Source organism: Lasiodiplodia theobromae (assembly GCF_012971845.1).
Source record: "Lasiodiplodia theobromae strain AM2As chromosome Unknown scaffold_38, whole genome shotgun sequence".
Lineage (NCBI taxonomy): Eukaryota > Fungi > Ascomycota > Dothideomycetes > Botryosphaeriales > Botryosphaeriaceae > Lasiodiplodia > Lasiodiplodia theobromae.
Genome location: NW_023336517.1, coordinates 158,434 through 181,834, shown reverse-complemented (window position 1 = coordinate 181,834; position 23,401 = coordinate 158,434). Strand labels below are relative to the sequence as shown.

Here is a 23,401-nt window from a genome sequence, read left to right as displayed (position 1 = left end):
CAAAAAATAAAAACAGTCGTATGCTTGATTCAAGTATTCAAAATTAAGAAATGTAATAATAAAATTAATTTGACTTGTTAAGAGGTATCAACTGGCAGAAAAAATAGAAGAAAAAAAAAAATGATACAAAACGCTTAAGAAGTTACAGGCGACCAAAAGGATCCAACTACAGATACTACGACGAAGACAGGCGGGAGGTAGGATCTATCAAAGCCTCGGCTTCTCGTTTGCCCTGGAATGGAGCAACATCCTTGGCTATGAATAACGTCCCATTCAACATTCGTTGCTGGAACTCTGCAGTTGCAACCCTTCGCCTCTGCAACGTCTTCCTTTTGTAAACATCATACTCTGCTTCATCCAAAACTGCGAAGAGGTATTTAGGGTGAACGACAATTGCCTGTGTTCCCTTTTGCCCAAAGCCAAAAGAGAAGACAGATGCAGCTTTGATACCTGTTGTCTGGATGCTCTTGTTCATGAAGGCAATGTGGTCGAACTGCTCGAGATAAGGATCGATGTTGTCTGCATTCCGGTTTCCCGGAACGAGGCCGGTATGCATCATCTGTCTGGGTCAGCATGGGGTGATAAGATTGGAGGCAGGGACATACCTGCAAGCATCCGTTGAGCATCCAAGCACCAGCTGCTCCTTTCGGATGACCGGTGAGATACTTCTGAAAGACGCCCAATATCCTGTTTCCACGGGTCCGACCGAGGTGCGTGAGCTGACGCTGCATTATTTCACACTCGTTCTGCTCATTTTTGATGGTCGAGGTGCCGTGGAATGATGCCACCTGGAGATCATCAATCGAGAGACCCCAGGTTGCAAGAGCGCCACGAATGGGCGCAATCTCCGGGTGTTGTCTCCAAAAGTTGTTTCCAAAAGCCCGCAAGGCATCAGACTCCTGGCGTGAAGCCTCGGAATTGATGTGTTGCTCGCGATAGGTTTTGTACTCCTCAAGAGAGTCTTTGTCCATGTCCATGGCGGCTATTTCATCTTCCAACTGGGCAAGTTCCAGCTCTTTGAATTCATTGATTTGACTTCTTCTGCTTGTCATCTGGCGTCGTCGGTAATCAAGGCTGAGCAGTGGAGAAGCAAAGGCTGCGGGCCGTTCTCTGACATTGACCATGACTCCCTTGCCAGGCGCTGGAACAGAACGGCCAACCTTGTCACTTGCAGTTCCAGTGAAGGCGAGGATGCCATAAACGGGAAGCCCCATTTCCAGAGCAAGCTTTGCTGTGCAGACCACCTGGAGACCGCAGCCATGAGACTCGAGAAATCCTCTCCGATCCGAGGCGGTAGGGCGGGACATCTCGCTGGGAGCACGTCCGTGGGCGGCATCCAGCTCGTTGTTATTCGTAGCCTTCATATTGGCAAACTCGTAGGCCATGTGCTCTTCCAGATCATCAACACCTCCGACAAGGCAGAACTTTGCCTTCCCGGTCATGATCAAATCATGAGCCGTGTCGAGGGATTCAATGGCAGTGGCGCAGGCTCCCACCGGGGTTCTAATGGGACCGTTGGATGACAACAGGAGCATGTTAATCCACGCTCCAACCGTGTTCAAGAAAGTTTCCTGGAGAACGTCTTTTGGCACGTCCTTCTCCATCGACCGGCCTTTGTACATGCGCGCTGCTGATGCCACGCCGCCAACGCCGGTTCCAACGCAGTTACCAAGCTCCGAAGCGTGAATGTACTGGTATATCTCATATGGATCGGTGATACCGGCGGAGAAGAGAGCTTCGATGGTGCAGACGAGAGAGTAAAGAGTGATTGGATCCACCTGAGAGATGATGTCTTCGGAAATGCCGTACGTGCGCGGGTTGAAACCGGTGGGGATCTGACCGGCGACGTTGTGACTGAACTTGGCTGCCTTTGGAATCAAGAGTGTTGCGCCCTTTTTAATGTACACCTTGCCATCCAGGACGTCTGCGTGATGTCCGTGGCGGCGTTTAAAGGCCTGGGCGGTGTCGTTGGATGTTTCAAACGGCTCCAGGTCCTCTTGCACTACGACTTCCTGAAAGAACTGCTTCTTGTCGGGGTCATAGCCGTCCCAAAGCTCTGGCTCAACAATCCGAATGCCGGTGTGCGCTTTGATGTGTTCGCCGTAGCGTCCTTCAATCTCGTGATCTTGGATCGGCTCACTACTCTTGGCGTCAACCCAGCCGGCAGGCTGCTCGATTCCCTGCCACGTCGGGTGCTCTGCGTATTTGATGAGGCCCATGATCCAAGCCATCTCCACCCAGCCTTCCAACGAGAAGGTTCCCCTGGCTTCCATTTCCCATCTGGTACGTGCGGATCCCCAGGGTCCAAGCTCCGAGAAGCCCGCAACGACAACAACGCTGTCAAGGTCAACCATGCCGTGCAGCTTGTTCAGTGGTTTCAAGGAAGATTGAAAGTCTGGAAGGTCTGGAAAGCCCAGCCCGATGTTGGCGCGAGGAAGGAAGGGGTCTTCGTCGAACGCCATCTCTGGGTTATCCAAGGACTCTTCGGCAGCCAGAGCGCGTTTGATGTCATCCGCATCGGTGGCGTTCTTGCGTATCTGCCTTAACTGCTCGGAGAGGTCGTGAACTGTTTCGAGGCCGCCATTAAAGTCTGCGTAGAGAGGGCGCTCCTCCATTACTTCCATCATTTCCGGGTCCAGCAAGGCAAGGATATTTGCCGCCATCTCAGATTGCGAGAAGGTACTGATGCCGAGCTTCTCTACCTCTTCTGCAAGCACGTCGTTTCCTTTCATGAGCCCAGTTCCGCGAGTCCAGCCAATGGCAGCTCCGCCAATGGAAAGGTAGTTACTCCAGGACTCGGAATACCATTTGTTGAACAGCGTTTCCAAGGCGATCTTGGACTCGGCGTAGAGGCCGTCTCCGCCAAAGATGCCGTGGTTCGCGGACAGTGGCAGAATAACCTGCGCAGGGCGGGTGTCGTATCCAGCTCCCTGTTTGTGCCTCTTGATAGCCCCAACGAGGCGGATTACATTCGTAAGCATGACCCGATGAGCCAGTTCGGACTTGGAGTCGATGGTGTCAACCTCTCGGCCTCCTTCGGAAATAGCGGCAAATGGAACAACGGCATCAAGGTCCCATCCAAGCCCACTCTGGTCATAGATGTACGAGATCAAGGCCTCTACGTCAGAATGGCTTCCCTGGTTGAAGGGCACAACAACGAGACGGGAACCGGGGCCAGCGTGGTCGACGTACACGTCCCTGTAGGCATTGATGCTGGCGGACGAATAGCTGCTGGTGGTCACAATGACCTTGGCTCCTCCGGCAAGTAAACCGGCCAGAATCTCTGCGCCGATAGAGCCACGGCCAGCACCAGTTATCAAAACAGTGCGGTCGATGAATGATAGGCCGTCCGTCTGAACAGTGCGAAGTGCTTCGTAAAAGGCGTGGGTCGCTTCCTCGTCTCGTACCCATTCGCCAGATGACTTGCGCTTTATCTGGTGGGTGCATGGGCTTGCACCGCTGGCTGGGGCCGGGAAGATAAAAGATGGAGTCTGCTGGGCCTCACAGCGGCCGATGAGCGACGTGATGGCTTGCTCGGCTGCTTTGTGGCGGTCGGTCGAATCCTTCTGGCAGATGGCTTGCAGGTAGCGCAGAGCCTCGAGGAGCCTGGGAGTGGAGCGCTGAGAGATGGAGTTGCAGAGCTCGCGCACTTGGGCGTCGTCGGGTGCTGGCGCATCGTGGAGCAAACGGTGGAACAGGCTGAGTGCATCCTGGATCACCCACGCCCAACTCGAGTCAAACGAGCGCGCCTTTCGCGGATCAAAAATTGGACGGATTCCGGAAGCGTACGCCTGTCCATGTTCAGTGTTCCACAAATCAAGCTGGTCCTGGAGGCCTGTGGCTGCGGCAAGGGCGTTTTCAGAGGCTTTCAAACCCGCGTGGAGGTCGACACCAAGCTGTCGGGCGTAAAGCTCCAGCTGGCGGCGGTTGAAAGCCTCGTGGTCCTTGGTGATGGAGCGGAGCGCCTCTGAGTCGGCGGACGGAGCCGCATTCTGGTGAGTTGGCGGCGGGTCGTCGACGGGGAGTCCTGCGTCCAGCAGGTGGCGGCGGGCCTTGGCGTCGAGAAAGCCGTGGGCGGTGCCGACGTCGGGCAGTCGGGCGGCGGGCGGGTCGGTGGCGGCGCTTAGCAGCACCGCGTCCTGGCGGCCGCTCGCTAGGCCCCACCGCGCGTCGAGGTACGCGCGTGCCTCTCTCAACCCAAACCCGCCCGGCATCTTCGCCCCCATCAGCTTCTCCACCATCGCCGACGTCTGCGCGCCCAGGGCCCCCCGGAAGCCGCGCTGCAGCGCGTCGCCGAGTGCCGCGACGCCCATGTCTTCGGCGCGCTCGGGCACGCCGCCGAACTCGCTGACCAGGTCGCCGACAATCTCGTTCTCGAGCGTCGACCGCCCGCCCGCCAGCGACTTGATGCTGTCCTGGTCCTGGACGTCTTCCGGCCGCTTCTTCAGTTTCTGTGCGATCATGGCCCGCAGTATGGCCTTCGCGGCGATGGGCTCGTCCGCCTTCTTTGGCGCCGGCCCGCTCCTGGGCGCCGGCGCAGGGACGGCCGCCGGTTCCTCAACGCTCGGCTGGCTCTGCCGACGCTCCGCTGCTGCCTCATCCACCGCCGCGGCGCTCGCGCTGGGCGGCGGCAGGTCTCGCTGAAAATATATCTCGTCAGTGTCGTCCTCGCAGGCCAGCAGGTCCCTCCGGATCCATTGCGCGTCGTCGTGGTCTCTGAGCTGTGATGCCACGGTCCGCTTCGCCATGACAGTCAGCGTGTTCGACGGCCCGATCTCCACCACCCTCTCCTTCTTCTGCTGCCCGAGAAGGACGTCCTGTGTATCGATCCTGCCATGTGTCAGCCCGACGTCGCACGTCAAAATGTGCAAAAGCCTACCATTTTACCGGGTATGCGAATTGGTGCCTGTAGTCGCCGTTAACTTGGGCGCTCTTGGACGCTGGGGGAAAGACCTTACGCCAACAACTCCACCACCGCCTCGTGGGCCAAATCTTGATCCAGCGTCATCTCTGCACTGGTAGGTAGCTGCGAAAGACAGGTGCAAAGTCCAGCTGCGACAGCGAGCGTGCGGGTATTGTCAAGCACCGACAAGCACTGCGGGCAGCGCCGCAATATTGACTGCAGAGACACTGCTCTCATCACAACACCACCAATGCTGCAGCGCTTACAGGCTTGCGACCGATACAGGCGTTGTCTCCAGATCTGGCCGAGAACGCACTGCGCCCCGCGGTTGAATCCTTCGGTAAGCCGTGAGTCGGCTATTTTGGGGCCTCCACGGGCCGCGCAGCCAACGCACGCAGACCCGCCGCTTTACTTCTTGCGGTAATTTTGAGCCAGCCAAGCCTCGTGGGGGCGGAGCCGTGACCCGACCCGCATCTTGGCCCCCGGCAGCGCTTGCTGCCCCACTACTGAACGTTTCTCCAGGTACTATTTTCAGCGGGCAATAGTAGCGCACATCGCCGCAGCACGCGGCTCCTCCCTGCACGCCCTGTCAGCACCCCGCCTGGCCCTGGCCTCTGCAACGGCTCATGCCGTATTGGATTTGCGCCGGCATCTCTCGCAGCAAATATCTCTTCGCTCTCACCGTCTGGCATTTTGCATCATCAAGTCGCTGTGACCTCGCACCTTTCTGCCCTCAATTCCTGTCCTCAATCTCCGCGCTGCTCTGCCCCCTCTCTTGCAATTTCCTCTCTTGTGATCCACGCCCACAGCTAAAATATACCCAAGGTAACTATACCCCACTAATCTTAGAAATAATGGGCAGCCTTTCGCAGAGCAGCCAGCGCGCGTCTTTCTGGCAGGAGTACCTTACCGACGCGGAATCATGCATATTCCCAACCCTCATCGAGCAGTCCGCCAAGCCCACGCACTCTCAGCGGCGGACCAAAACCATTGACGCCTCTTCGTTCAATCACTTAGCGCACGATGTTGGCATTGCCGAATTGTGTGTCGCAGCCTGGGCCATCCTACTTGGCCGCTATCTGGCTGCAGATCACGTGTGCTTTGGCCTCACCTTTGACCGTGCAGGCACCCGGCAGTACTCGGCGTGTCGCATGCCGCTCCCAGAGGATAAGCCGCTCTCCTCAATATTGACCCAAACGAGAAAGTCGCTTGAATCACATCTTTCTTTCTCATTCCAGTCCATTTCTGAGTTCCAGTCCGTTGTCGGCCCGGAAAACCAACTATTCAACACCTCCGTCCGCCTTGACCATGGTGACTCGGGATATCCGTCTGAAAGTCGGACTGCAGAAGTAAGTCAATACGGTTGCACGCCAATGACATACTAACTCTGCATAGCCCGCCATCACATTGGCCATCCGGCAGTCAACGAGCGGCGCACAAACTACCCTGGAATATTCTTCCTCGGTGTTTTCAGACAAAGCCGCTGCTCTTGTAGCAGCAACCTACCGCAAAATCCTCCTGGAGCTGTCCGAATCCATCGAGACTCCGCTGCATCAGCTGTCGATTTTGAGTGGCGAAGACTTGGAGGCCATGTCGGCGTGGAACGAGAAATGTCCCGAGGCGGTAGACGCTTGCGTGCACGACATTTTCCGCCGCCACGTCATTCTGCACCCAGAAGCACCTGCAGTATGCGCATCCGACGCTTCGTTCACGTACAAGGAGCTTGATATTCTCAGCAACACGCTCGCCCATTTTCTGGTGGCCAACGGCGTGGGCCCCGAGGTGGTTGTCCCGCTGTGCTTTGAGAAGTCGGCGTGGGCAACTGTCGCAATGCTTGCCGTCGCCAAGGCTGGCGGCGCCTTCACTTTCCTGGATTCTTCGTACCCCATGAGCCGTCTCGAGGACATCGCACAACAGGTAAATGCTCAGTTCCTGCTCGCATCATCCTCGAATATTTCCATGTGGGTCGGCCGCCTTGCTGCCTTTGAGGTCAGCTGCGCGACGGTCGAAGCGCTCCCAAGGCAAGAGCTGCCTCCCGTGACTTCAGTCACGCCGCACAATCTCCTTTACCTCATCTTCACGTCCGGATCCACGGGCAAGCCGAAGGGAGTGCAGGTCGAGCACTCGGCCTATCTCAGCTGTGCCCTGCACCAGAGCCGTGTGTGCTGCATGGATTCGTCCAGCCGTGTCCTGCAGTTTGCGTCTTACAGCTTCGATGTCAGCATCCTGGAGAATTTCACCACCCTTGTCGTCGGCGGTTGCATTTGCGTTCCCGACGAACAGTCCCGGAGCAAAGGCATTGGCAGCATGATGAACGAGTTCAAGGTGACGTGGGCGTTCCTGACGCCTTCCCTAGTAAAGCTGATCGGACCTCGTGACGTGCCGCATCTCGAGACGCTGGTTCTCGGCGGCGAAGCTGTGACCAAGGCAGACGTCGAAACGTGGGCGGGCAAGATCAAAAACTTCCAGAACGGCTACGGGCCCACCGAATGCTCCATAGCCTCGGCAATCAACCCCAGCGTCGGACCGCACACCGACGCAGCCAACATTGGATGGCCAGTTGGTGGACTTCTCTGGGTGGTTGATGCCCAGGATCACCACCGCCTGGTGCCCGTCGGCGGAATGGGCGAGCTCGCCATCGAGGGCCCCCACCTCGCCAGAGGCTACCTCAACGACCCCGAAAAGACCGCTTCTGCCTTTATTGATAATCCCGAATGGATGGCCGGGTTCGCCGAGTCTCGCAAACGGAGGATATACCTGACGGGCGATCTTGTTCGCTGCAACCCGGATGGCTCTATCCACTTTATCGGCCGCAAGGACACGCAGGTTAAAGTCCGAGGCTTGAGGATAGAGCTCGGCGAAATCGAGCATCACATCTCGGTTGATCCTCTCGTCCGCCTGGGTGTGGTACTGGCGCCCACTGCCGGCGCCTGCAAGAAGCGCCTCGTCACTGTTCTCTCCACGGCCGAGTCCATTCAATCGAGCTCTTCTGGGGATGTCAAAGTTCTCGACCCCAGCTCGATTGAAGTCAAGAACAATGTTCAGCAAATTCAACAACGCCTAGAATCCAAAGTCCCAGGCTACATGGTGCCATCGTCGTGGATCGTTGTCGAATCTTTCCCCCTGACGCCGTCCGGCAAGATCGACCGCGTCAGAGTGAAGAGGTGGCTCGAGAGCATGGACACGGAGGCTCTAAAAGAATGCGAGTGCCTGCTCGAGGAAGAACCCGAGACTGCGCAGGAAGCTGTGGAGAATGCCGGAGACGTCGAGGAGAAGCTCCGAACAGTCATCGGATACGTTCTGAACCTGCCTCTGGACTCTGTTTCGCCTAACAGAAGCTTTGTCAATCTTGGAGGAGATTCAATCTCGGCAATGCAAGTCATGACGCAGTGCAAAGCTGAGAACATGGCCATCAAGATCAAGGATGTCCTCCGCTGCAAGTCCATCACCGAGCTCGCTACTACCGTTACTATCACGGAGCGTCGGGCTATTGCTGTGCAAGAAGAGTTCGACACTCCATTTGATCTCTCGCCAATCCAACAGCTCTACTTCCAGTTACAGCCGGAGGGCTCTCAAAAAGGTGGCGCCAATCGATTTAACCAGAGTTTCCTCCTCCGTCTCGCACGCTCTATATCTGCGGACACTATCTCTGCAGCACTGGATGTTATTGTGCAAAGGCATTCCATGCTTCGGGCCCGCTTCGTCAAGTCGGAGTCCGGAAAGTGGATGCAAACGATCCCACGAGACACAGAAGGCTCGTACCAGTTCGAAGAGAGCTCGGTGGCCGGCCCCGAAGACCTGGAACGTCTTCTGCTCAAAAGTCACGCCAACATCGACATGATTGACGGCCCCGTTTTCATTGTCGATCTCATTAACGGACCGGAAGGGCAGGCGCTGTCGCTGATTGCTCACCACGCAATCATCGACCTCGTCTCGTGGCGTGTCATCATGCAGGAGTTGGAGGAGCTTGTGGAAATGGGCGAGCTGTCAGCAACGCGGGAGAAACCGCTGCCTTGGCAAGCGTGGTGCCGGCTCCAGGCAGACTATGCCCGCAAAAACCTCCCTCCTCACATTGCCTTCCCGGATAGCATTGCTCCGTCTGACCTGGAATATTGGGGAATGACAGACAGCGACAACAGGATTAGCGACACCATGCGGGTGTGCTTCAAGCTGGATGCGGCTGCTACATCTTCCTTGACTGGGCCCGAGTGTCACCGCGCACTGAAGACGGAGCCCATTGATCTCTTCCTTTCTGCGCTGATCTATTCGTTCAGCCGTACATTCAAGGATCGAGGAACCCCCACCATTTTTAGGGAAAGCCACGGCCGTCAAGGCTGGGACGACGACATGGACATCTCCTCGGTCGTCGGGTGGTTCACAAGCATGTACCCTGTCCATGTCGACGCTCAAGCAGATTTCGTCGACGTTGTCAAGCGCGTCAAGGACAGCCAACGGCGTGTTCCCCGTAGCGGATGGCCGTACTTTGCCTCGCGCTACAACCACCCGGAAGGCATCAAGCAATTCGGCTCGCAGGTCACTGCCGAGATGCAATTCGACTACCTTGGTCTCTACCAGCAGCTGGAAAGGGAGGGTGCATTGTTCGAGCAGCAGCAGCTGATTGTCCCGGACGTTGGGCCCGACTTCAAGCGGTTTGCGCTCTTTGAGATCACTGCCGAGATAATCCGTGGCGAGTTCCAACTGACGTTTGAGTTTAATGCGCACATGAAGCATCAGGATGCAATCAGCGACTGGATCCAGGAATGCGAACGCTCCCTCCGCATGGCTGCCGACCAGCTCTCCCGCATCAGCGCAACCCAGTACACTCTGAGCGACTTCCCCCTTCTCCCCACAAACTACGACGGCCTCGAAGAGCTCGTCACCAAGACGCTCCCGGGACTTGATATTTCCGCTGACAACGTGGAAGATGTATACCCGGTTTCTCCCATGCAGACTGGCCTTCTTTTGAGTCAGGCCAAATCTCAGGGCCTGTACCAGTACTTCAGCGTTTTCCGAGTCGAAGCACTCTCTGCCTTCGAATCGGTAGACTCGTCCCGCCTGATCGACGCTTGGCAAAGCCTTGTTGAGCGCCACGCATCCCTGCGCACCATCTTCGCCCCGGCCGTGACGAAGGGAGATGCCTTCAACCAGATTGTGCTCAAGAAAGCCGACGTCCGTGTCTCTCGGATCTGCTGCTCGCAGAACGAGGTGCATTCTATTCTCAACGAGCACATGCACATTCCATTCCAAGACGCCCGCCCGCCGCACAAGCTGACCATCTGCGAGGTTGCTGATGGAGAGGTGTTTGCCAGGATCGACATCAACCACGCCCTCGTTGACGGCTCGTCGGTCCCAGCACTGGTCCGTGATTTCACGTTGCTGTACGACGGACGCGTGTCACTCCCGAAGGCACCTCTCTTTAGCGAATACATTGCGTACCTCGACACCTGCGACCTTCAGAATAGCCTTCGCTACTGGGTCGAATACTTGGATGGCGTTGAGCCGTGCTACTTCCCAGCCCTAGACGACGGGGTCTCGCAGGACAGCAGCATCAGGACGGTGCACGTGGAGCACCAGGTCACTACAAAGGCGTTGAACCAGCTCTGCCAGGCACGGAACATCACGCTGCCCACTCTCTTCAAAGCCGTGTGGGCACTTGTCCTCCAGGCGTACACGGGCTCACGCCAGGTGTGCTTCGGCTACCTCGTGTCCGGGCGGGACATCCCAATCGACAACATCGACAGCGCAATCGGCGCCTTCATCAACATGCTGGTGTGCCGCGTGGACCTAGCCGATGCTGTTGGGTCTGTCCTCGACAAGATCCAGGAGGACTCGGTGACCAGCCTTCAGCACCAGCACTGCTCGCTGGCCGACATGCAGCACGGCCTCAGCTCCGAGCTGTCGGCGCAGCCGCTGTTCAATTCCGCCGTCAACTTCCAAATGGTGCCGGCCCCCGAGGCGTTGGATTCGTCTGTCGCGTTCACATTCAGCCACCACTACGACCCCACCGAGTACAGCATTGCCGTTGACATTGCTGTATCGGGCGAGAGTGTGGACATTTCGCTCGTCCATACCGCAACTTCCCTCTGCAGCGCCCAGGCCAAGAATGTCGCAAGCACCTTTGCTACAGCTCTCGACCTCGTGCTGAAGACGCCCGCGGAAAGTCAAGCGGCCGAGATGCACCTGCTCAGCGACCGTGATCATGACCAGATCTGGAGTTGGAACCGCTCCGTGCCTCCGAAGGTGAATATGTGCATCCATGATATCATTTCACGCCGTGTAAGCGCCCGCCCAACGGCCCCAGCGGTCGAGTCGTGGGACTGCAGCTTCACCTATAAGCAACTGGACGATCTTTCATCGATGCTTGCTGCCCACCTTGCACACAGTGGAGTTGGGGTCGGTGTTTTCGTCCCGCTCTGCTTTGAGAAGTCGGCCTGGACCGCCGTGGCGCTGCTCGCCGTGTTGAAGGCTGGCGGTGCATTTGTTCTGCTGGACCCCGCCCACGGATCGAGTCGGATGGAGACGATCATCGAGGATGTGGACGCCCGCATCCTGCTCTGCTCCCGCACCCACGCCGACTTGCTGACCGACGAGGTGGATTCCGTTGTCATTGTTGACCAGGAGAGCCTCGACCAGATCAACACGGCCAGGTGCTGCAACCCGGCCAAGCGTGAGGGCAAACAGCCCACGCCCTCTGATCCGGCATACGTCATCTTCACGTCGGGCTCGACAGGCAAGCCCAAGGGCAGCTACACGCCTCACTACGGCTTTGCCACGAGTGCTGCGGGCCACGGCAAGAGGTCGCACATGTCGCCGAGCTCGCGTGTCCTTCAATACGCGTCCTACAGCTTTGACGCATGCCTGATGGAAATGCTGACGACGCTCATGTTCGGCGGGTGCGTCTGCATTCCCAGCGAGCAGCAACGCCTGGACGATATTGCGGGCGCCATCAACGACGCTCGCGTGAACTGGGCTGTCCTGACGCCGTCGGTGACGCGCCTCATCGAGCCCAGCCAAGTGCCAACGCTCGAAACTCTTGTCATGGGCGGCGAAGCCATGTCCAAGGCCGACATTCAGCGCTGGAACGGCCACGCCACGCTGCACAACGGGTACGGTCCGTCCGAGTGCGGTGTCGCTGCCGCTTGGAACGAGGCCGTCGGCGACGACCCTACAAACATTGGCAAGTCGGTCGGCGGCGTCTGCTGGATCGTCGACCCGCAGGACCACCGCCGTCTCCTGCCCATCGGCTCCATTGGTGAGTTGCTCGTCGAGGGCTTTGCCATGGCCGATGGCTACCTCAAAAACAAGACAAAGACGGATGAAGTCTTCGTCCCAATGCCCGAGTGGCTGGCCAGCCAGAGACCTGCACAGCACTCGACGCGCCGACTGTACAAGACGGGCGATCTTGTGCGGTATAACTCGGACGGCAGCATGGCTTTTGTCGGCCGCAAGGACACGCAAGCCAAATTCCACGGCCAGCGCATCGAGTTCGGCGAGATTGAGCACCACGTGCTCTCACGCGCCGACTTCACGGGCGCAGTTGCGGTCGAGATCGTCAAGCCCACTGCCCGCCAGGGAAAGCAGACGCTGGTTGCTTTCTTCGAGACAGAGAACGACGCCGCCACCGACAGCATATTCCTCGACATTTCTGACGACCTGGCTGTGCGGCTCTCGGCGCTGCAGGACGGCCTCACAGCCGTGCTCCCGCCGTACATGGTCCCGTCCACATTCATCCCGCTGGCCTCGTTCCCCCGCAATGCCTCCGGGAAGCTGGACCGCAAGGCCATGCGCGAGAGGGCCGAGCAGCTGCCCGCATCGCAGCTGAACCGCTATGCGCTCCTGGCCTCGACCAAGCGCGCCCCACGCACCGAGCAGGAGCGCAAACTGCAGGCCGCGTGGGTGGAGACGCTGGGCGCGCACCCCGACTCAATCGGCAGCGACACCAGCTTCTTCCGGGTCGGCGGCGACTCGATCGGCGCCATGCGGATGGTCTCAATTGCGCGAGAGAAGTACGGCCTCGTGCTGACGGTGGCCGACATCTTCAACCAGCCCCGCCTGTGCGACATGGCTGCGGCGGCCAAGGAGGTCGTCGAGTCGAGCACCGAAGAGCCGGGCGTCGCTCCATTTGCGCTCTTTGAGGACGACGAGGGCGTGGACGACCTCGTGGAAGAGGTGGCTGCTCAGTGCGGCGTGGGCAAGGAGCTGGTCGAGGACATGTATCCCTGCGCGCCGCTGCAGGAGGGGCTGATGGCGCTTTCGATGAAGCAGCAGGGCGCATACATGGGCCAGAGCGTTTTTGTGCTGCCGCCGTCGCTGGACACTGCGAGATTCAAGCGCGCGTGGGAGAGCGTGTTCCGGCAGAATCCCATCCTCCGCACCAGGATTGTCAATGTCGAGACGGCAGGAACGCTGCAAGTGGTCCTGGCCGAGCCTCTCACCTGGCTGTCCTCGCGCTCGCTGCAGCAGTACCTGAAAGACGACCTCCAGGTGCCCATTACCTGGGGAGGGTCGCTGGGCCGCTTCGCGCTGGTCGAGGCCAAGGCGGCGACACACTTCGTGTGGACGGCGCACCACTCGCTGTTCGACGGGTGGAGCCAGGGCCTCATCTTCGAGCAGCTGGAGCAGGCCTACCGCGGCAATCCGGTGCCCGAGCTGGCGCCATTCAGCAGCTTCATCCGCTACCTGACCTCCAGCGACAACGCCGCGTGCGAAGAGTTCTGGAGCGCACAGCTCGCCGGCGAGACGCCCGCAACGTTCCCGCAGCTGCCTTCCAGCACCTTCACCCCACGCGCCGACGGCCGCCACGAGCGCACCATCGACCTGGCCCGGGACTCGGGTTCGGACATCATGACGTCGACCATCATCCGCGCGGCGTGGGCGCTGCTTCTCGGGCGCTACACCGACTCGGAGGACGTCGTGTTCGGGGCCACCATGTCTGGCCGCAACGCCCCGGTGCGCGACATTGAGCGCATCAATGGGCCGACCATCACGACGGTGCCCGTCAAGGTGCATCTCAACCGCGAGCAGCCCATCTCTGAGATGCTCGAGGCGATGCAGAACCAGGCCACCGACATGATCCCGCACGAGCACTGGGGCCTCCAGAACATCGCCCAGGTCAGCAAGAACGCCCAGTTCCAGAACTTGCTCGTCGTCCAGCCCTCGCGCGACGGCCAGTCTCTGCTGGGCATGGAAGTCGTCCCGACGGACGAAGACGACTTCAACACGTACGCGCTGTGCACCGAGTGCATTCTGGCCGGGGACAAGGTGAAGCTGAAGATGACGTTCGATCCCCGCGTCGTCCCCCAGGCGGAGCAGCTCGCGGTGCACTTCGAGCACGTCATGAGGCAGCTTGCCGACCGCGTGCACGACGATGCCCCGATCAGCAGCCTGGACTACTGCAGCCCCGAGGACCGCGTCCGCATCTTCGACTGGAACAGGAACTACCCGCGCGTCGTGCCCCACTGCATCCACGACCTCGTCCAGCGGCAGGCGCGGAACACGCCCAATGCCTCGGCCGTCTGCTCGTGGGACACCAACTTCACCTACGCCGAGCTGGACATTATGTCGACGAGGCTGGCCAAGTACCTCGTCAACCTTGGCGTCAAGCCCGAAAAGGTGGTGCCCGCAATCTTCGAGAAGTCTGCATGGGCCATCGTAGCGCAGCTTGCCATCCTGAAGGCCGGCGGCGCCATGTGCATGCTCGACCCGTCGCACCCCGAGAAGCGCCTCGAAGACATCCTGGAAACGGTCGACGGAGACCTCATCCTCTCGTCTGCTCTCCACGCCAACCTCTTGCAGGCTCCGGACCGGACCATTCTCGTCGTCAATGCCGGGACCATGGACGCCATTTCCAAATCCCGCCCGATCGCGCTGCCTAGAGTCGACTCTAAGACAGCAGCCTACGTCGTCTTCACCAGCGGTACGACGGGCCGTCCGAAGGGCAGTGTGACGGAGCACCAGGCGTTTGCGTCGCAGTCGTCGTCGCTCGCTCCCGCCATGCACATTTCGGCGTCATCACGCGTGCTGCAGTACTCGGCGTACAGCTTCGACCCGTACATTCTGGAGACATTCACCACCCTGATGCAAGGCGGTTGCGTGTGCATTGTCAAGGACGAAGCACGCACCAACCCCGCCGCACTGGTTGACACCATCTGCTCCATGGGCGTCACCTGGGCCCTGCTGACGCCCTCTGTTGCCCGGCTCCTCCCGAAGAACGGCGTCCCCAGCCTCAAGACGCTCGTGCTCGGTGGCGAGGCCATGGCGAGCAGCGACAGGGCGTGGTCGAACGTTGTGCGGCTGCAGAACGCCTACGGCCCGTCCGAGTGCTCCGTGGCGTCCGTCCTCAACCCGCACGTCACCGCCACCTCTGAGCATGCCTGCATCGGCAAGGGCGTGGGCAGCATCTGCTGGATCGTCGACCCGCACAACCACAACGCGCTGGCGCCCGTTGGCTGCGTTGGCGAGCTGCTGCTGGAGTCGCCCGGCCTCTCGCGCGGATATCTCAAGGAACCGAAGAAGACGGCCGACGTCTTCATCGACAGCCCTGCCTGGCTGCGCAACATCCGGGGCGGCAGCCGCCTGTACAAGACCGGCGACCTCGTGCGCTACAACCCGGCCGATGGCACCGTTCACTTCGTCGGGCGCAAGGACCTGCAGGTCAAGCTCCACGGCCAGCGCCTGGAACTGGGCGAGATCGAGCACCACACGGCAGCCCACAGCCTCGTGGGCAACGCAGCCGTCACGCTCCCCAAGGCCGGCTTCTTCAAGGGCAAGCTGGTGGCCACCATCACGCTCAAGTCGCTCGCTGCGCCGGCGGCCAGCGACATGGAGCTGGAGCTGATCGACTCGCTCAGCAAAGCCACGGCCGGGCGGCAGCTGGCCGACGTGCGCAGCCACCTGGAGAACCAGGTGCCGGCGTACATGGTGCCGTCGGTCTGGACAGTCGTGTACGGCATCCCGCTGATGACGTCGCTCAAGATCAACAAGCGCAAGATCACGGCGTGGCTGGAGAACATGTCGCAGGAGACGTGCGACCAGGTCATGCGCCTCAGCGCTTCCGAGGAACAGCGCAGCACCCCGGCCACGCCCATGGAGCTGCGCCTGCAGGAGATCATCGGGCGTGTGCTGAACCTGGCCACCGACCAGGTCCTCCTCAACCGCTCGTTCCTCGGGCTCGGCGGCGACTCGATCACGGCCATGCAAGTCGTGGCCCGATGCCGCTCCGCGAACATCGCCGTCAAGATAAAGGACATCATGCAGACCAAGAGCCTCGCCCAGCTCGCCGAGTGCGCGTCCGACTCGGGCAGCGACACGAAGTCCTTTGCGAAGGAGTCGGCCGGCACGGCCTTCGACCTCACGCCCATCCAGAAGCTTTACTTCGCGGCCGGCCTGGGAGACTCGACGCCGAGAAAGTCCGCAACGGGATCTTACCACTTCAACCAGAGCAGCCTCCTGCAGCTCAAGAACAAGGTCGCAGATGTCGCCCTCGCCAAGGCGGTCGAGGCCATTGTTGGACATCACTCGATGCTGCGGGCCCGCTTCCGCAAGACCGACGGCGCGTGGACCCAACTCATCCGCTCCGAGGTCGCAGGCAGCTATCGCTTCCAGAACCACACTGTCGACTCCTTTGCGGATGTTCCCGCCATCATGGCGGCAGGCCAGCGCCGCCTCGACCCCTACAACGGCGCCGTATTCTCTGTTGACTCAATCAAGCTGGCGTCCGGCGAGCACCTGCTGTTCCTGGCAGCGCACCACCTGGTCATCGACCTGGTCTCGTGGCGCATCCTGCTGCAGGACCTGGAGGAGTTCATCGGCACCGGGAAGCTTTTCACCAAGGACCCCCTCTCGTTCCAGACGTGGAGCAAGCTGCAGGCCGACTATGTTCCCAAGAACGTGGTTCCGCAAAAGGCCCTTCCGTTTGACGTCCCGCAGGCTGACTACCGCTACTGGGGCCTGGAGACGCACCCCAACGCCTTCGCCGACACTGTCGACGTCGGCTTCACCCTCGACGCCAAATCCACGTCAGAACTGCTTGGCAAGTGCAACGACGCATTGGGAACGGAACCGATGGACCTGTTCATCTCGGCGCTGCTCGAGTCCTTCTCGAGGACGTTCCAAGACAGAGGACTCCCGCCCATCTACTCCGAAGGCCACGGCCGTGAGCCTTGGGACTCTGCAATCGACCTTAGCGGAACGGTGGGCTGGTTCACCACCATTTGCCCAGTCTACGTGCCGCTTCAAGCTGGCGCCACGGTTGCCGATGCCGTCCGCCGGACCAAGGACGCCCGCCGCGCAATCACGGACAACGGCTGGGCTTACTTTGCATCCCGTTTCCTGTCAGCCGAGGGCGAAGCTGCATTCAAGAAGCACTGGCCCATGGAAATCATGTTCAACTACCTGGGCCTTTACCAGCAGCTGGAGCGTGACGATGCGCTCTTGCAGCAAGTCTCGCTGCCATCGGCGGAAGAAGGGATCCTCGACGTTGGTGCCCAAGGCAGGCGCATGGCGCTGTTTGAGATCTCTGCCGAGGTCAGCGGCGGCAAGGCAACCTTCACCTTCACCTACAACAGACACACGACTCGGGATGCCGGCGTGCGCCAGTGGATCTCTGCATACGAGCAGTCGCTCATGGCCGCTGTGAACGAACTCTCGGTCATGGAGCCGGCGAGAACGCTCAGCGATTTCCCTCTCGTGCCCCTTGGGTACGATGGCCTCGACAAGATCCAATCCGATGTCCTGCCCCAGCTCGGCCTCTCCAGCATTGACGAGGTCTCTGACATCTACCCGTGCTCTCCGATGCAGCAGGGCATCCTCATCAGCCAATCGCTGTCTCCCGACAACTACAAGAACGTGTTCCTCTTCTCCGTCTCATCGCAGGGATCGGCGGACGTGGACCTCGTCAAACTCCAGACGGCGTGGCAGAAGCTTGTCGCGCGGCACTCGACGCTCCGGACCGTCTTCGTCGACAGCGTGTCCGGCCAAGGCGTGTACGACCAGATAGTGCTCAAGTCATGGTTCCCGCGCATCCTCCACTTCGAGTGCAGCGAGGACGACGCTCTCGCCACGCTGCTGAATCTCCCGGCGGTCAAGTACGGGCAGAACGAGCCGGCGCACCGGCTGGCCTTCTGCAAGACGGAGACGAGCATCTACATGAAGCTGGAGATCAGCCACGCCCTCATCGACGGCAGCTCCCTGCCGGTCCTGCTGCGCGATCTCACGCTGGCCTACGAGGGCAAGCTGTCGCTGAACGAAGCGAAGCCTCCGCTGTACCGAGACTACGTCGCCTACATCAACGGATTGGATGCGAATGCGTCCCTCGACTACTGGAAGCAGTACCTCGGCGAGGCCGAGCCGTGCCATTTCCCGGTCCTGCGGGACGGCCAGCCCAGCGAGCTGCACGACGTCGAGGCCATCCACATGACGCTGGACGCGGAAGAAGCCAAGCCCATCTCCAGCTTCTGCCGCGCGCACGGCCTGACGCCCGCGAACCTGTTCCAGGTGGCGTGGGCGCTCGTGCTGCGTGCCTACACGGGCATGGACCGCGTCTGCTTCGGCTACCTGACGTCGGGCCGCGACGCGCCAGTGGCCAATATCGAACACATGATCGGGGCCGTGTGCAACATGCTGGTGGTCGCCATGGACATGGACAAGTCCAAGACGATCAAGGCGCTGCTCGAGGGCGCGCAGGAGGGATGGACTGACAGCCTGCAGCACCAGTTCACGTCGCTCGCCGACATCCAGCACCACCAGGGCACCGCCGGCCAGGCGCTGTTCAACACGGGCATGTCTTTCCGCTCCGAGTCCAAGGAGCAGGCCGACAGCAGCAGCAGCAGCAGCAGCCTCAGCTTCGACGCCATCGATGGCCACGACCCGTCCGAGTACGACGTCACGCTCAACGTCTGGGGCACGCCGTCGCAGTTTCTGGTGTCGTTCAACTACCGTCTGTCCTGCATGGCGCCCGACCAGGCCCAGCACGTCGCCGCCGCCTTCACTCGCGCCCTCGGCGCCATCGTGGCCGGGGCTGACACTACTACGCTCGAAGACTGGCGGCTGGTCAGCGAGTCCGACATGGACACGCCGGCCCCCACCCTCCTTCTTCCTCCCACACCCGAGTCCCTCGTGCACGACATGATCGACCAGCACGTCCAGTCGCGGCCCGATGACGCCGCCGTGTGCGCCTGGGACGGCGAACTCTCGTACCGGCAGCTCGACGGTCTGGCCAACAGACTGGCCAACCACCTCGCAGCCCTTGGCGTCGGGCCGGAAGTCCTTGTGCCAGTGTGCATGGAGAAGAGCGCCTGGGTGCCCGTGGCGCTGCTCGCAGTGCTCAAGGCTGGCGGCGCGTTCGTACCCATGGACGCGACGCAGACGGGCCGGTTCCAGGCCATCATTGAGCAGGTGGGCGCCCAGGTGGTGCTCACATCCGCCGCCCAGGCTCCGCGCATGGCAGCGCTGGGAGAGCACAGGGTGGTTGTTGTGGATGAGGCGCTATTATCGCACGGCATGCCGACGCTGGGCCTGGCGCCGCCGCCCCGGCGGACCGGCCCTGCGAGCGCGGCGTACGTGCTCTTCACGTCCGGGTCGACCGGTGTGCCCAAGGGCGTGGTCATCGAGCACCGCGCGTGGTGCGCAAGCGCCGAGGGCCAGCGCGAGGCGTGGGGGCTGGCGCCGTCGACGCGCATGCTGCAGTTCGCATCCTACAGCTTCGATGCGGCCATGGGCGAGCTGCTGTCGACACTGATGTTTGGCGGCTGCGTGTGCATCCCGTCCGAGGACGAGCGGCTGGGCGGCATCGAGGCGGCGATCCGGCGCATGCGCGTCAACGTCACGATCTTCACGCCGTCGTTCATCCGCGTGCTGGACCCGGCGCGCATGCCCGGGGTGCACACCATGGTGCTCGGCGGCGAGTCGACGCCGAAGGAGGAGATCAGGAAGTGGAGCGGGAAGGTCAGGTTGATTCCGGCGTACGGGCCGACCGAGTGCTCGCTGGTCAGCAGCTCGGTGATGGACTTGACGGTGGACACGGAGAGCAGCAACATCGGGGTTACTAACGTAGCAGCGTACTGGATCGTCGATCCGAACGACCACAACACTCTTGCGCCCATGGGCGCCATCGGCGAGCTCCTCATCGAAGGCGTAAGTGCTCTCCTTCGCCCCCCCCTGATGGACACAACACATGCTAACCAGTCAGCCCATCCTCGCACGCGGCTATCTCAACAACCCCACGCAGACGGCCGCCGCCTTTATTGCGGACCCTGCATGGGCGCGCCGCGAGCCGGGCCAGCCGCCCCGTCGCATGTACAAGACGGGCGACCTGGCGCAGCGCAACGCCAACGGATCGTACCGCTACGTTGGCCGCAAGGACACGCAGGTCAAGCTACGTGGGCAGCGCATCGAGCTCGGCGAGGTCGAGCACCACGTCAAGAAGGCGCTCAGCAACCCATCTCTCGACGCGGCCGCCGAGGTGCTCAGGTTCGCCAACGACGCCCGGCTGACTGCCTTCATCGCTCTGGGCGACGGATACGACGGCGACGAGGCCGCTGGAACAGTGTCTCCGGCCACGAAGGCGAGTTTGCGAGCTGCCGTGGCGGGAGTCGGCGCCAGAATGACGGAGAGCGTGCCCCGGTACATGATTCCGACGCTCTTCATCCCGCTGCGTACCATTCCGCTGTCGCCCTCGTGCAAGACAGACCGCAAGCGGCTGCGCGCCATGGCCGAGGCGTACCTGACGCACAACAACAGCACGGGCAACGACAACGACGCGCCCGCAACGCCGAGCCAAGGTTCGGCCATGGAGCAGCGGATGCGCGAGCTCTGGGCTTCGGTGCTCAACGTCTCGGCCACGCAGATCGGCGCCGACGACGGCTTCTTCGCGCACGGCGGCGACTCGATCCTGGCCATCAAGCTGGTGGCCGCGTGCCGGGCCCAGGGTCTCACCCTCTCCGTCGCCGACGTGCTGCGCAGCACCAGCCTCGCGGGCCTGTGCCAGTGCCTCGTCGACGAGCAGCCCGTCCAAGAAGCGGCGGCGAAGTACGAGCCCTTCTCCTCGCTGCCGGCCGCGCTCGCCACCGACGACTTCCTCGAGCAGGTCGTGTGCCCAGCAGTGCGCACCCCGCGCGCCAATATCGCCGACGTGCTCGAGGCGACGGACATGCAGGCCGGCTTCGTCGCCACGGGGCTCCTCAAGACGCGCGGCAACACAAACTACTTCCTCTTCCAGCTCTCGGGCGGCCAGATGGACGCCGGACGCCTCGAGGCCGCGTGCAGGCGTCTCGTCGCTCACCACCCCATCCTGCGCACCGCCTTCGTCGCCCACGCGCGCCGCCTGTGGCAGGTCGTGCTGCACAGCACCGAGCCCGAATTCCGCAGGCACAGGTGCGCCAAGTGGCGGCAGATGCACCTGGCGGCCGAGCTGGTCAAGACGGACCGCGCGGAGCCGGCGAGCCTGGGCGACCAGCTCGTGCGGTTCTGGCACCTGGACAGCGGGAACAATAATCAGGGCTTGCTCGTGATGCGTGTGTCGCACGCGCAGTACGACGGCGTGTCCATGCCGGTCCTGGTCGACGACCTGGCCGCGCTGTACGAGCAGCTGGGCGAGGAGGGCGCGGGCGCTCCTCCGCAGCTGCTGCCCGCGCGCCCCGTCTTCGCCGAGTTCGCGAACTCGGTGCGGAAGATGAATGAGAAGGGAGAGGCCGAGGAGTACTGGTTCAACCTGCTGGACGGCGCGACCATGACCAACGTCGTGTCGCACAAGAGCCCGCCGTACGCGCACACCAAGCTGCGGTCCATGGCCCGCGAGATCGCCCTCCCGCGGCTCAACGGCGCCACGACGTTCGCGACGGTGCTCAAGGCCGCGTGGGCGCTGGTGCTGGCGCGTGCCGCTGCAACCACCGACGTCGTCTTCGGCCACCTCGTGTCGGGGCGCAACATGGCGCTGCCGGGCGGCGGCGCCGTCGACGAGGTGCTGGGCCCGTGTCTGAACCTGATCCCGGTGCGCGTGCGGCTGCAGCAGGAACAGGACGACAACAACACGGCAGCAGCAGACCTCCTCCGCCAGGTCTACGACCAGCACCTCGCCGCCATCCCTTACCACGAGACGCTCGGCTTCCCGACCATCGTCGAGCGCTGCACCGCCTGGCCGCTGTGGACGCGCTTCAGCACCGTCGTGCAGCACCAGAACCTCGACGGCGTCGAGGACGCGCTGAAGAAGTTCCGCTTCGGCGACTCGACGTGCAAGTTCGGCGCCTTTCCCGGCCAGGCCGACCAGGTCGACATCCTGGTGCTGTCGATGCCACGCCAAGGCACACGTAACGTCGAGGTCTCGCTGAACTTCTCCGACAAGGTCGTCGAGCCCCAGCTCGCGGCCGAGCTCCTCGACGAGCTGGTCGCTAACATCGCGCTGTTGACTGACAACGACGACGCTGCTACTGCTCTGCTGCCTCCTGCTTCTTCTTACGCCCGCCTGGCCCCGCAGATCCCCGTCCTCGCCCGCTGCGCCCGCGACGCCGACGGCAACCTCTTGCCGGGCGCCGGCGTCAAGGGCGGGGCCGCGGCTGCGGCCAGCGGCAGGCGTCTCGCCGACGTCGCCGGTGACCAAGTGCAGGCGCTGGTGCGGCGCGCGTGGGAGGACGTACTACTAGCTACTCCTTCCTCTGACTCAGCAGACTCAGAAGAAGAGCCCGTTGTTGACGAGACCACGACGTGCTGGTACAACGTGTGGGGCAGCATGGTCGCGGCGGCGCAGCTGGCCGAGTGGTATAATACCCGGGCGCTGCCGGAGGGCGTCGAGGTCGTCACCATGGAGGATGTTATTGAGTGCCCGACGATGGTGGGGCAGGCGGGGATGCTGGAGGAGAAGATGATGATGGCGGCGTCGAGGAGGAATAAGGGCGCGGCGGGTGCGGGGAAGGGGAAGAGGGGGTCGTCGGTTGGTGCGGTGGTGAAGAAGAAGGGGGGGATGAGCGAGGAGATTATTGGTGAGGAGGAGAAGAAGATTATTGGGGTGCCGCAGCAGCAGCAGCAGCAGGGAACGAAGTTGATGAGTTGGGCGAGGGCGAAGACGGCGAGGTTTTCGGTCATCGGATCAGTGACGAAGAAGTCGACTGTTGTGGCGTCGTCGTGAGACGTGTTTGATTGTTCTTTGTTTCTAGCCATTTTTGCATAGCGTAGTTAGTCTGGTTTTTGATGTGGTTTGTCGTCTGCTTGGTCGTTTAGCTTAGTCTCTTTCTAGCATTATGTAGTGGCATCTCTCGCAACTCCGTACTCGAACAGCATTGATGATTCAAAGTTGAGATTTCTGGACCTCCGTGGCCTCTACCTTTTTGTTTTAAGCCCAAAACCAGCTGCTCTTCTCGGCATACAGAGTTTCCGGGTTCCGAAACAAAAGCCACGTCTCTCCAAAACCAGTGGGAGTAGGCAGCAAGACGCGGGCGGTTGCGGTGGGGGCCAGCGGCAGCAACAACATGACAACTTCATGGCGCTTATGCCACGCCGCCGGCCGCG

The 23,401-nt window shown here is 61.2% G+C and overlaps 2 protein-coding genes across 2 annotated transcripts; one reads left to right on the top strand and one right to left on the bottom strand.

Annotated features, from left to right (window-relative positions):
- Nucleotides 1-175: 175 nt before the first annotated feature.
- Nucleotides 176-5,008, bottom strand: LTHEOB_10383 (Fatty acid synthase subunit protein; the record flags this gene model as incomplete). Its single annotated transcript, XM_035507022.1, has 4 exons — nucleotides 176-559; nucleotides 606-4,830; nucleotides 4,880-4,906; nucleotides 4,959-5,008. The coding sequence occupies 4 exons, from the start codon at nucleotides 5,006-5,008 to the stop codon at nucleotides 176-178; spliced, it is 4,686 nt and encodes a 1,561-aa protein (XP_035367920.1).
- A 749-nt stretch (nucleotides 5,009-5,757) lies between these two features.
- Nucleotides 5,758-23,021, top strand: LTHEOB_10382 (Nonribosomal peptide synthase protein; the record flags this gene model as incomplete). Its single annotated transcript, XM_035507021.1, has 25 exons — nucleotides 5,758-6,252; nucleotides 6,299-11,143; nucleotides 11,330-11,700; nucleotides 11,749-11,796; nucleotides 11,914-12,155; nucleotides 12,225-12,616; nucleotides 12,671-12,795; nucleotides 12,847-12,856; nucleotides 12,911-13,105; nucleotides 13,169-13,315; nucleotides 13,364-13,387; nucleotides 13,442-13,852; nucleotides 13,907-14,014; nucleotides 14,057-14,164; nucleotides 14,207-14,518; nucleotides 14,564-14,647; nucleotides 14,699-14,806; nucleotides 14,861-15,064; nucleotides 15,113-15,823; nucleotides 15,878-17,057; nucleotides 17,124-17,601; nucleotides 17,659-17,886; nucleotides 17,944-18,231; nucleotides 18,289-20,035; nucleotides 20,091-23,021. 25 exons carry the CDS (start codon nucleotides 5,758-5,760, stop codon nucleotides 23,019-23,021), a joined length of 15,792 nt encoding a protein of 5,263 aa, XP_035367919.1.
- Nucleotides 23,022-23,401: the final 380 nt, after the last annotated feature.